Source organism: Sceloporus occidentalis, unplaced genomic scaffold, assembly GCF_023333645.1.
Source record: "Sceloporus occidentalis isolate IW3139 unplaced genomic scaffold, rSceOcc1.0.p SCAF_53, whole genome shotgun sequence".
NCBI classification, from domain to species: domain Eukaryota; kingdom Metazoa; phylum Chordata; class Lepidosauria; order Squamata; family Phrynosomatidae; genus Sceloporus; species Sceloporus occidentalis.
In genome coordinates this window covers 4,779,625-4,794,084 of record NW_028317033.1, presented here as the reverse complement: position 1 = coordinate 4,794,084, position 14,460 = coordinate 4,779,625, and the positions used below count along the sequence as shown (strand labels likewise).

At 39.2% G+C, this 14,460-nt stretch overlaps 1 protein-coding gene across 1 annotated transcript in view; it reads right to left on the bottom strand.

The window, feature by feature from the left end:
• Positions 1–13,250: 13,250 nt before the first annotated feature.
• Positions 13,251–14,460, bottom strand: part of LOC149288257 (sushi, nidogen and EGF-like domain-containing protein 1) — a 43,761-nt gene continuing 42,551 nt past the window's right edge. The window contains exon 28 of the mRNA XM_089491998.1: positions 13,251–13,357. Coding sequence (XP_089348124.1) covers positions 13,251–13,357 — 107 coding nt within the window. The remainder of the gene's footprint in view (positions 13,358–14,460) is intronic.

The window sequence follows — 14,460 nt, the reverse complement described above, 5'->3', positions numbered from 1 at the left end:
GCCTTGGGTAGTTTTTTGTGCGGTTTGTGGTTTTTGTGGATTTAACATGCTGGCCGTGAATTTAGAGCTTCTTCTCTCTGTCCAGCCTCACCTTGTTCCATGACATTTGAATCCTCTGTCTTGTTCTTATTTTTTTTTTAAAACATGAGATAATATTGTATTTCTTTATATAACTTACACGGTATGTGATTTTTATGGACTTTCAAACAGTTTTTAAGCGTATGAACTGGAGGATCTATTTGAATGTACTGCATAAAAATAAACAGAACTGTTTGATCTACTGGAATTCTCCTAATTGCGGCAGCTCGACTGTAGTCTTAGGAGAATTTTTACTTCCTATACAAAATGCCAACTGGGTGCTTCCACCCGGCTCACTTTCTAATACCCGGCAGGTCTCGCTGAACCTCCTTTATAGGTGGCAACTAGTTGTCCAAATGATGTTCAACATGTTTACTGTAAATTGTTCTCTCCCACTTACTGTACTCTGATTTGAAATGTACAGCATGTGTTAATGCTTTATTTAGTGATTTACGGAGTATAGTAGATTATGAATACATCAGAAAAGGAGGCCTTTGACCCTAGGAGCTTACAGTTTAAATCAGACAAGCGTCCCTAAATAGATTTATTGGAAGTATTTTGATTAGGTTGAGACATCCTTTTTTTTAGGAGCAGGATTACAGTTTCCATTTTATTATAGTGTTTTTCTTTTTCTGAAGCGGCATACAGGAAAGCCATATAATCTACTGAATTAAAGTTATCAGTTGTAATAAAGGTTTTTCTTGTGCATGCATATTCATACAGGGATTCACTCGAATCTTCTCTATGCATTGTCTCCAGTTATTTATCTTTCCAGGAGATGCTCTCCATCGAAGGCATTTTCTGCTCAGCAGTGCCCATAACACCAGTGCGATTACCGCAGGGTCTAAGGAGACCCCCAAGTGCATGTGCAGAAAGCACTCCCATATCAGTAGAAACGTTTCCTACCAGTGATCTACTGTTTTAAGGATTACAAGTGAACGCAAATAGAGGAGAATGGACGGCACGGTGCGATGAAGTGTCTTCAGCAGGTAAGTACTATAAGATGCCAAACTCACGGGCAGGATTCAATTTTAATTACATTTTTGTGACTACTTTTTGATGGAAATACATACATAAAGAAAATAACTGATACCGGGAACACCAGATGTCACTGTTGGGTAGTTACAGATCAGCTGGAACACTCATTTCTAAAAGAAAATAATAAACAAAGAAGTAATGTCAAGAAAAAAACCGGAAAAATACTTCAACAGGGTAATAATACTAAATGTTCATTACATAAATTAATACAAATACAATTACGTGTTAAAAATAAGGCAATAAACAACATATGCATGAGAGATATTTGAGCCCGCGTGTATCAGCTAAAGCTGACTATTTCACTAGGCGTAGGGACTTGTTTAACTTTTGATTCACTTAGTTAAATGATTTCCTTAATGCATCTTTACAGTATAGCACTTCCATACAACTCTCTACATGTCCATACATCAACAAATTCTCATAGAAATCCTTTTGGGTTTTATACCTTGACCTACCGGAAGATCTTCTCCTGTTAAGCATTAAATTATTCCATTCAGGGCCAACCATATTTTAACTACATCACAGGGCATCCATCTAGTGTGACGCATTACAACTGGGCAAGTGCTTATCTGCCAACAGTGCCTAATTTGCCTAACAGTCCTGACAAACCGGGCTTATGTAAAGGCCGGCAGTTGTACCATCGCTGTCCCAAGTTGACGTTACAGATTATTGCTAGTAGCTCCACATGCACAATGTCCAAATCTGTCAAGGAAACGCAACGCATTCTGTATGAAAGAACATCCTGTGACATCATATGGCTGCCCACGGAAATTATGATGAAGCTGCCGTTTCCAGGATAAGGAATCCAAGATTAGCATCACATTGAGCGCAGCTCGGGTTTATTTAACGTAAGGTTGAGGTTCGATAAAGCATTTTACCTCACCACTCAACATGTGCGTTCTGAAGGAACAACCCCAGCAAGTTTCTCATGGATGAAGGATTAGGATTGCTTGGCCTGTTTTTCCTTTGCATACTACTTTGGTGATGTCCACTAATATATATATATATATATATATATATATATATAATTAGATGTGTATGTATGTAAATAAATAGTGTCCAGAATAAGATATTTAAAAGATGTTCTTTGCTTTACTGGTAGTCAATGTAGTTGGTCAGATATGAGATACAATTTGTGTTTCCCCCAGATGATTTTGGCTGCAGTATTCTGTAGCGAGGAGAACATGCAATCTCATATCTCACATAAAGGACTTTGCTGTAGTCCAGGACTAATAGGGCCACTGGTGTGGCTAGTGTTCTCAAATCCTTTTTGTGTAGTAGCTGTTCTGTGTATCAGTTGCAGCATTTTCCTAGTTACCCTGAGCTAAAGTTTTAGTAGAAGCTTGTTGTCCATTACCGCTCCTCGGTTTTTGTCCTGTTACGATGGGGAGAGTGGGGAGTTACTTATGGTTGGCTGGAGTTCTTGCTGGGATTCTAGCACCATCGCTTTAGATTTATCAGGTTTTTGATGTATTTCGTTTTCATTGTATCTCCAAATTCCAGCTACGTAACATGTCCAACTCTCATACCCTACACAGTCTGAATGACGTCAATGGTTCCAGTGGAAGGCATCTACGAATCACATTCTTTGTTCTATATAGCGAGACAATTTACTATTTGCACAAACCTGTCTAAAGATTTCTAGATATGTTTTTTTTTGTGATTTATACATATAAAACATATTCGTTTAAGACACGCCAATATGCTACACACCCCATTGAATCAGACACATGGCATTTGACAGCAGATTAAAACCAGTGGTTCGTCTCTTCCCGCTTCTTGCCTTAAACCGTACGTGGTTAAATTGCTTTGTAGGGAGTTGTTTCCGATTGATCTCAATGCAGCCTTTTTAACCGCTACAGTCCAGATTTAAGAACGGCAAACCTGTTTATACTTATTTATTCACAGCCGCTGCCGCCAGTTAAAGATTAAGACATCGCATTTCATCAAGCCCCGTGTGTTCGATTCACACCATTAGCTTGGTGCAGGAAGACATTATTTTTCCTTTTTTAAGGCGCCTTACACTGTCATTGCGGTGATTATGTAAAAAAGCAATTGCCGTAGCAACTACTGAAACGTCTGCACTGAATTGCCAATTCACAGCAAAACTAATCTTTATATGTTACACAAGGATGTGTGATTAAAGTGAAAAACTTATCACCATAGCAACCAATAAATATCCTTGGACCCTCTCCTCATCTGCCAAAGCGATAAGATCTTCAATCTCTGCACCAGTATGACTTTTTATATACTATGACCGGGTGACTTCAGAGCTGGATGGGGTTTTATACTCGGTTATTCAGGGTTATAGAAGTTCAACAGCCATTGTCCGTATACGTAGGAAAGTATATGCTCCTAATGCTGACTATTGCTAAAAAAAATGTGTTTTGGAGCATGGCTGTATAGTAACAGTAATAATAGGGCGCGGACTACCGAGTACAAACGTACGGGAATGAGTGCGGAACCAACGCGCCTGCTGTGTTTACAGGATGTGGAGGAACATATTGCGCGGTGCACCGCACATGTGGGTCCGTCCGTACAGGATGCAGTAAAGGCTTTGCTTCTCCTTGGATTGTCATACCGTTAATATGGTGAGTTGTTAACGTGGTTTAAAGCAATGTTTCGTTGCGTTGTTATGAGGGGTCTGCCCGCTGTTTGTGTCTTTCCTCCGCCGTCGGAGGCGCGGTTTTATGTTGTCATACACCGCCGTGTAGTGTCAGACACGGGGCCGTTCTTAATAGCGCTACACCAGCACTTAATACATTTACTCAATTACAGAGGACAAAACACATGTGTGTGGGGGGTATCCCTTATTAAAGATGATAGCATATGGCGGGAAATTGTACCCCTATATAAGGCGCCTGAGGGAATACGAATACGAATGCGGGTGACACCAGGGGCTACTTCAGTGCGTGACAGCGTTAGTGGCCCAGTACAGACACTTGGGGAGGAGGTTGCTTTCCTTTAAAATGTTTAGGACTCTGAATGTGGCTTAAAGGCTGATAATGTCCTTTTGTACGCGGTGAGTCCAGTAGAAGTAGTGAAAAGACGGAGTCTTCTGATTATTGAGGTAACCGCTTCATTGTGAAAGTGAACTGAAGGACATAAAGAAGACGAGACATTCCGAACGATTCATACCGGCGGATATTTCTCCAAAGAGACGTTCGGTAAAAAGCTCAAAGACCCACCAAGCTGATGTGATGTGCTGAGTAGAGCGTTCTCTGGAGAGTTATGAAGCCATAAGCCAGTGTGGGGTGTATTCATTACTATTTATAATTATTATTCATATGAGCTATTATTTTAGTTATAGGGTGCCAGCAGAGTACTACAAAAGAGAATACAAAAGTAAGAATTCTATTAAAACCAATATAAAAAAAAAAAAAGTAGAATGAACCCACTTTTAGACATGCCACTACAGAACGACACGAGGAACCTGCTTTTCTGAGCTTGTGATCCGTCGTTGAGCTCTCTGACTTTTGACTTCATCTTATTTGGGATTGTTGGAAGAATATCTGTATTTTTACTACCGCAGTTACATATGTGTGCAAATGACTTTTTTGAGCCCTTTTGTAAATTGTCTATTATAAATGAATATATTACCAAAAAACTCCAAACGATATAGTCCTGGGCAGCCCCACGGCTCCAAAGTTTCCGGTGTTTAATAGTCGCCTATTAATTAAAGGATAGCAAACATAACAAGGTTAACTTAAATGAATATTGTTCTAGTACGTGAGTAAAAAATAAAACTCCATGTTTCAGAAATAATCCACGAGGATCAGTTTCCCAAACATGGATATCGAATAGCATGTTGTGACCGTTTTCAATGTTTCTATGACACAGTCATCGCTTTTTATGGATAACACTAGCAGAAAAGGGTTAATAGTATAAAAATAAAGGGAGATCTCTGACCAGGGAGTAGACATTACAAACAAATGATCTTCTCTTAGCAAGCTATCAATCTGCTGCCCATCATTTCTGACAGATTAGCAGCAACCTGCTGAAAGGTGCCTCTGGTACGTCATATGATTTTTGCCGTGTTTCACGTGGATGTCAAAATAGAGGAAACAAATAAAGCTCGGCGTCTTAGCTCTTGCCCCGATTTGGCATCTAGTCATATATTGTGCCTGCATGACCCCTGCATGACCTCTATAAATCTGGCTAAACGTGTCACATACATTAGAATAAAGAGAAGCAACTTTCTTCTTTCCTCTTCCATGGCCCGCACAGTAATACTAGTCTACGGAGGGAACTTATAAGTGATATAATATGTAACGTTTGTATACAGAGCACACTCGCCTATAATGATTAGCAAATTGTTTCAGGAATAAAAATACGCGCCCCCCCGGTGTATGTATGTACGTATGATGTATGTGTATGTACTCCCTCTTTAGGGAGCGCGTCAGTATTAGTCACTGTGTCCGCTGATGTGTTTTGGAAGCAAAGTGTATCCGACATCAAGAAATGTCACGGCGTCTCTTCTTTTGTTGATATACCAGCTTTTGTGAAACTCTTCAAAATAAACGAATATGTCAAATAAATTAGATGTTAAAATGTTTTGTTCTCCACAGATGGAGTGCATGCATTTTGCTATTATTTATGTTATATACTGCCTAGTAAACTGCTTTATTTCGTTCTGCCCTTTTAAAAATTATTTTTTTTATTACAAACTCACTAAACCCACAACACGTCAAATACAAAAACGAAATACTGTGGTTTGTGATTATTCCTTTTTTTTTTTTTTATATGTGAACTTCGTCGTCCTCTCTCTTTATCAAGTCAGGAGCAATACTTGATAACAGAAGGTGATGTTTTTATATAACGATACTAATGATTTTAATCATTTGTGTGCTAAAAAGCACACAAACTGTATGTACATAAATATCAGGGTGGTTTTTCTCGCCTTTCTCTCTAGAAATGTATCCGTTGTCCTCGTCGTGCGTTCAGGAAAGGGGACACGTAGTGAATCCCTTTATATGGGAGAATAGAATTGTTTTGTACCATGAAGAAATGGCACCAATGTGAATACAGTGCTTTACCTGTCCTTCAGGAGTCACATTGTATGCAATATCGGTAAGTATAGCTTTTACTTTACATATTACAAGTTTTTGGTAGCAGATGGTGATTTTTGGCAGGGATATTCTACACAGGGGCTTCTCAACCGTCTCCTCGACGCTCACCTAACAGTCCGGGATTTAGGTGTTACTCAGGTGTGTCTAAGGTGTTGTGTGTTGTAGACACACTTGAGTGATAACTTAATCCTGGACCGTTAGGTGTGTGTTGAGGAGAGGGTTGGATTTAGTTATTTACAGAAGCAGAAATATACTAAGTAAATATTAAACCATGTAAATAATAGATGACACCCGCATTTAAAACACTGGTTCCTAATGACAATGCATGTGCTCGGTCAGTTTATATTTTTGTTTTTTTGTACATACAGGAACACCCGCTTTGAACGGCATGTTTTGGGGAATACCGTATCTGATTTTGAGAAGGCTTAGATCCCGCCTTGAGCCACGCGAGCCGAGATACGAGCCGGTGCATTACGAGCAGAGGCCCATCCGAGAAAATAACAGGAGGCAGTCTTTAAGACGACGGAGACAACGGATATTCCCGGTGCGAGTGAACTTGTCTGAAATTAACGAGCATGATATTAAATCACGCTACCACCTCAGTTCAGATGCCATCATGTCTCTGTATGAGCTGATAAAGGACGATTTAATATCCACAACAAAAAGAAGCAATGCCGTTCCAGGAATTGTGAAACTGTTGTGTGCCCTGCATTATTTTGCTAGCGGCTCGTTGCAAAGCACGGTGGCAGAAGTTGGAGGTATAACCCAAAGCACTTTCAGCCGTGCCCTTTCAGAAGTCATATCCGCCATTCTCAAACTCGCTGATAAATTCATTAACTATCCCAACGATGACGCGTCTTTGGAACGTATCAAAGATGGCTTTTTAAGCATAGCAGGATTTCCGAATGTAGTTGGTGCGATAGGCTGTGCCCACGTGGCCTTGTCTCCTCCTGCCGAAATAGAACAAATATACCGCAACAGAATGCATTACCATTCCATCAACGTACAGGTCGTGTGTGATTCAAATATGAACATTTTAGACGTGGTCTCCCAGTTTCCAGGATCCACACGCAATTCATACATTTTGAGACAGTCCGGGATACACGAAAGATTTGAAAGTGGAGATTTTAACGGAGGGTGGCTATTAGGTGAGTTTGGACCCTGCGCTGCATACGTGCATTTTGGCTGGAGGCTTTAATAAGTTTTGTCTTGGAAATATATTTCAGCTGTAGGATGTGGGTTTCTGTCCTCATGTCTGATGATCTAATAGATATATCCATGATCTTGTCTTTCCGTTTTGTCTGTATAGACATGATTTGCTCTAGATCTTCCAGCTTCTGTGGTAAATCTTATTCTTACTGATACTTTGTCACATTTCAAGTAACTATCAGAGAGCTGCATGTAACATGTTTCTATTCAGAAACACTGAATTTGACAGAAGATAAGAACACTTTGGCCCATCTGCTGTTTTTCCTGATTTAACAACGCTGACTTTAATCAGTTCTTGGTCTCGTTTTAGATCGGAGTAAAACACATGCCTATCCCATGTATGTTTAAATTCCCGTACCGCGTTAGTCTCTACCGCTTCTGCTTGAAGACTTTTCCACTTATGTACCATCTTCTTAGTGTCGCCCTCTCCATTCTGAGTATAGATTCAGAGATTTGAATGTCATTAATAACAATGCAAATGTTCACGTATTGGATGCACTAATAAAATCAAGCACCAGAAATATGCGACTGCAGGAATCTTTTTTTAGATGATACATATTGGGTAAAGGAGGCGTAATAGTCTGCCTTTGCGATAGGCATATGTGGCATTTTTTGTTTTGAAAGTGTGAAAAATAAAAATAAAATGTCGTTTGCAGGTGAGAGCTCCTATGGTGTGAAATCTTGGCTTTTGACTCCCGTATGCAACCCAGCGACAAACGCAGAGGCAGAATACAACTCAGCTCACCGATCCACTCATTGCGTTGTGGAACATACATTTGGTGTGTTAAAAAGCCGCTTCCGATGTTTGGACCATTCTGGTGGAGCCTTCCTATACAGTCCTGAGAAAGTGTGCAAAATTATTGTTGTGTGCTGCATACTTCACAATATTGCTATCATGAAAAATAACACTATAGACGTTGCTCAGGACCTCAGACCTAATGATCAAAACGAAGACCAAATGGAAGACGGCAACACAATAGAAGGGAAAGCGCAGAGAGAGCGGGTTATAAAAGAGTTTTTTACAGGTCATTATTTTATTTAATGTAATTCAAACTTATTATTTGAATGTATAACATATATACAGTGTATATATGTACATTATATAGTGTATATGTGTACACTTTTTTTGTATTACTTGCATCATTGATTTTCAAAAAGTGTTGACAAATCACTATGGAAAGCGCTGGAATATTCTGGTGTTTGCTTTAGCTATAGCAATTTGCACCAGAATTGCTTATTTTTTAGCATATAACATTGTCATATAATTCAATGATAGTGGTAATTTTGTGTGTGTGGCACACTGGTTTTAGTATAGCAAACTACATTTATAAATATAAATTTTACAGATTTTTATGGAATCTTGTATATATTGTTGTCTGATGTTAACTATTTTTGTTGTTACAGCTTGAACTTGAATTGTTGAAACAACCCCAACAATCGGCAATACTAGTCTTCGACTCCGTGCCTGGATGTTTGATGCCATTATTTATAGTTTGCATGATCATAGGCAGTAGTTTTAGGCTGGAAGTGACCAAAAAGTTTTAACTATTTTACTTAAATTTCCATTCATCCCGTACTATTGGGATGATGGGAATTTCATGTCCAAGAACTTCCTGGGGGCAGGGGGGGGGGCAGGGGGGGGGATCTCTAAAGTCTGTAAGAAAGTATAAATTATATAAAACATAGACTTTGTTTTGCATGGTCTGCTTTCCCATTTTTTTATTATATTTTTTTCTGTCTGCTTTTCTTCTTTTTGTTCTGAACCATTACTGTAAGCCTTTTTAGACATATTATTTTAATGTACTTTTTAAGATGTACCCTAAATAAACTTTTTTTTTCTTATCCTGTCTCCCTTTTTAACAGTTGCTTGTCTTGGTATATTATATTTTGCCTTAACATCTTCAAAATGTTGTTCAAATTTAAGATTTTCAGAACTGAAATCTTGGGGGACTAATCACTGTGTATCGAATAGTAAAACATTGTGACAATGCTGTAATTACATGAGTAATAAACGGAGCAGCTGTTCAGGTTCAAGAAAAAGCTGTTTATGTGAAGAAATTAAAGAAAAACACATTCTTCTGTGTGATGGGGCTTTCTCTAAATTAAGGATTTATCTATTATCTTACTGGCTGTCCTTTTGATGGTTTGTTATCGGGTATTGTGATTAAAGCTGTTTCCCTAATATATCCTATCATTTCATCATTGTAGGTTTCCATGTATCTTCGCCACTTTCTGTGCCTTCCCCGTTATCGCCTATGTCTGAGGCATCTCTCCAGGGTTCCGTATGCTACACAGGATCTATTGGATTTAGGGTTTTCCGAGGAACAAATTGGGAGGATCCAGTCCTTGAAATCCACCAAAGGAGACCCCCAGCACAGATTGGCATGTATCAAGGAGCTACTACTACTTGGAATCGACAGTGAAAAAACATTGAAGATGTTGGAGGCCCGTCCGGAGATTTTCAGATTATCAGGGAAGGAATTAAGAGACCGAACGGAGAATCTCAGGAGACTTGGACTTGGAGAAGGTAACATGATGACTGATAAAATCTGAATAACTAATTGTGTATTTGTGTGTTATGTCCATGGGTGCTACTTTCTTGTATGCTCTAAATAGCCCAATACTTTTTGTCCGAGGATCACATCTATAGGTGTTTAGGCTAAATTCAAAGTGGAGGGCACCACTGTAGAATGGCAGGTATCTCTGTGTCTGTGTGTGTGTTTCTATTTGTATTTCATAGAACCCCAGAATTAGTAGGAGTTTTATTATATTTATAAAGTTGAGCTACTTTGAGTTAATACAGCTTTTTATCTGGAAATATCTAAATGATAATGTATTTGGCTATATGGTTATTTCTAGCCTAGTTTCTGTGGTCAGACAACATATGCAGGGCGATCGTTGTCCTACATGAGAATGTCTGTGGCAACGAGTAACTCACAATGGAAAGATGTTATGGGCTGTTAAGTTAGTGTGTGTGGTAGATGTATTCTGTTCATTAGTTCTCCGAAGGGTCTAGTTCTTTCTCTAGAAATGTATGTCTTTTCTTGAAGGCTCTCTTCAGGTGGCCTTGTCCAGGTGCCCATCGCTGCTCTCTGTGCCTCGCACACGAATCCATGCAACCGTACAATGTCTGAAGCTTCGCTGCCAGTTCTCAACTCAGCAAGTCGCCAAAATCCTGCATACGTACCCTGAAGCCCTGACACAGGATCCCGACTACCTTGAGGAGATTTTTCAGGTGATTTATCAGAGGCCAACATACTTCACGCATGTATTTTTGTCAAAGGGTGCAATAGCTTCCCTTCGCTTTCCACAGATTTTTTTTTTTAATTTTTTTTTTTAGCACTGTTCTTGTTTTGTTTTTTTACTCCTGTCATGGTGCACTAAATGATAGTTTTACAATGCTGTGCTGATAAGCATTCTCCCCATACTAACTTGTTTATGTTTTTTTAAGTACTTAGGAATTACCTGACCAAAAAAGGGTTAAAATAATGTAAAACATCCCCTCTTTGGAGTCTGGTTAAAGCTTTCTCTAAAGACGGGAATCTTATCGTGCGAGATGTAACACAAACTAAAACCAGTACTTCAAAGAGTGCAAAAAGTTAACATAATTTAATTATGGTTAATGCGATCTTTAATTCCCCTTCTTAACAATGCTAAATACCAAGTGTTATTGCAGTGATAATTGTATAATTACTTTATCTTCACAGTATGTGTATTTCCGTATGGGTGGGAAACACAAAGAAATACTAACTTCTGGCCTTTTCGTGACCTCGTTGGATGAAGTGAAGGTTCGCCATCAGTTCCTGGAGCGTCTCGGTAGATTCCAGCCCCCTAACAAAAAAGGGGAATGTCTACCGTCCAACCCCAAGCTCAAGGATGTCATCAAGCAGTCTGAGAAGGATTTCCTGTTAAATATCGCATGTTCCACCCAGGCAGAACTTAATGTATTCCGAAAGATACTGGCGCAGGAAGAATCTGAGGCTAGAGAACGTAACGGGAATGATGGAGGCGAGACCGACAGTGAGAACGAGGAAGAAGATTCAGATAATGACCGCGATGGATCAGATTACGATGATGACACCGATGAAGTAAACAGATATGATCCAGAAAAGTCAGCGAGAGATAGATGAGATTCTTTAGGAGCCTTTGGTTCTCACACTTGAAAAGACTGGTGTTTCAGTTTTGTTCTTCTGAAAGGAGGATAGCGTATAATACAAAAATCCTATGATCAGTTCCTTGATTCGGCTCTGATAAATGGTTGTGGCTCCATCTTGGAAGTGGAAAAAATTATTGTTTTGTAAATTTAACAGACACTTCCACGTCTCCTCGGCTGTAGCTTTCAAAAGGTTAGCAAAAGTCATACCACAGGTGGATATTCTTTATGAAATCAGCTTCAGAAAAGAAATGGTACATTTTAAATGGAGACGTTAGCAAATTCATTATTTTTATTAAATGGAATTGATAACATATACAAATAAAATGGTCTGTTTTGTCAGGTTGCGTTCCCAGATGGCTGTGGGCCAAGGTGTGTGAGGAAGAGTCTCCCAAAGCACAGGTGCAAGCTTTTACCCATTGTATAGACAGACCCGATGCGACTTGGTGTCGCTATATAAAGTCTTCTCTGCTTTGTGGAAAACATTCTGAGCTGCATGCTTTCAGTTTTAGGTGGAAGGAAAAAAGTGTAATAAAAACAGGATTCGGGTTTTCTTTATAAAATGTTTTATTATAAAAAAAAAACCAAAACAAAAAAACCCAAAGCCGCCTGTTTTGTAGGCGAAACCTAAAATGCTGTTTGAACCTAATTATAGTGGGGCGCAGCCTTAAACACATCACCTCACCTGGAGGTGCACACTAACGTACTTATATCAGGTCTTGAAAAAGAAAAACGTCCCTCACCCAAACCGATTTGGATGTGGGACCGTGCTTTAACCCCGTCTTAGACTGAGAAACTCTGTGCAGGATTTTTTTTCATGGTGCTTTCCTATACACTGAAGTGGAAAACTTTGTTTTAGCGATCATTTTGTACCGTGCACGGGGCTAGTCTAAATCTAAGTATGACAGTGGCTAATGGGTGGCTGCATTATTGGGGTTTTTTTTATTCTTATACATAGCTAAACATCTGGATGCCTGGGAATTTTGAAAAGGTTGAAGTATTTTTTTGTAAAACTAATCAATAGGCATAACAAAACTTGGCATTCAGCTTTACTGCTAGTTCAATGGCAGACAAAATAAAATTAAGCCACCAGATAAATGTAACATATTCCAAATTCATCAGAGTTTCACAATAAATGCAAATACCTGGAGAAAAATATTAATGTACTTTTTAAACAAAGGGCGTTGTAACATACAGTAACACCTTAACATTATATTAGGGAGAATGGTACCTTTAGAGATCAGCTACATTGTCTTTGGGAATGATGGGGTTAATGAAACTGACATTACAAAGTCACCCTTATGCTACATACGGTTTGGTTTCCTTTTGGAAAGTGCTACCAAGTTTTGATCTTCCCCGGTCCCATAAAGGAAGGGTAGTGCACAGCAAATGCTTCATAGTCACGTAACAAGCAATGTTCTACAGGCACTAGAGACTGGTGGTATACTAAGGTTTTCTGAATAATAGTAATGATAACAAAGTGGTGCATTGCTCTCCAGTAAAGGTTCAGACGTCCATAGCTCCACGTCTTACAAAGTAAACAGAACAAATGCCCTTAGTCCTGTTATCAGAAGCTTAAGGAAACATGGTGTCGCAGATCTTTGGATGAAGAGAGAAAGGACCCCAGCAGAGTAGGTCTAGGAGTAATGGTCCTCAGGTCCCCATTAACTGGCACACAAGTCCTGTACCGGCTTTACCTTCTTTTACACAATGAGAGAGGCTGCAGGGTCCCAAGATGGGGAGGAAGGAGACACAAGCTGTGTGCCCCCTCCTAGGAGAAAAAACATTTCACCAGCTAGTGCTTCTTTGCCTGTAAAACAACATACAGCAGATGGTCAATGTCAGCAAGGACAACCAACACTGAATACGCCATGTTGGCACATCAGATACAAACTTAAAAGATGTTATTTAGGTTTCCCGACGACTGTGTATTTTGTGCTAAATGATAGGTGGTTGTTTTCATGGGTTCTTTTTTAAATTACTGCCGTTAAAGACAGACGATTGAATAACATACAGCTATGGCATTTGGTGTCTAGTTATTGCTCATCGAAGCAGAAAGATTTGAATATCTTAACACCGCTTCCAAATACAGATCTGATAATGGTTTGCTTCACTCATATCTATAAAAACGGACACATTAGTGACTCTTCAGTGCTGTGCGTTGCATTTAGATTCCCTGTTGCTTCCAAGGGGTCAGTTTTCATCATGTTCTGAACATGTGCAGATGGGTGAATCTTATGTTTTCACTTACACGTTCCGTTATTCAAGGCTTCGAAGGAATTCTTGTTTCTGATAAAAGGAAAAACAAATATTTAAATCGACTACACATATCGGCTAAATATTTTAGCCTGGGATTATTAACCCCTTTTGCTCATCGACTGTATTGTTGGCAGTAGCAAAATATATCCATCTAGATACACCACCCACAAGACCCATGGGCAGAAGTAGACACCATGTTGAAAAATATAAAACAACCACGGGCAACATGCTACTCACTAGGTCTGCGTCTGGCGGTTCCTTCGCATATCTCTCTGGAGCAAATATCATGCTGGATTTTATATACCCTTCTGTACCTGAACATAAATAAATCATAGTATTATTTATATAAAATAACGTACCCTTCTGCATCTGAATATAAATTAAATAGTATAATATTAATATAATAATTCTTAGTAAAGCTGCACCAGAGAAATGTAAATTATCCACTTGCAAGTAACGACAATCCATTCCAGTACTGATCATGCAGCTAACACAATGCTTTGAGAGCGAGCTATTCAATGGAACCTTATAGTACCCATAGGATACGAGAGAAGGCTGAATCTCATTTTTTCAATCATTAAAGAGGACATGAACAGGGACAGGCAAAGTGTCTGAACAAGGACCGGTGTCTGTGGTAAGGCTTGTGAGGTCCAT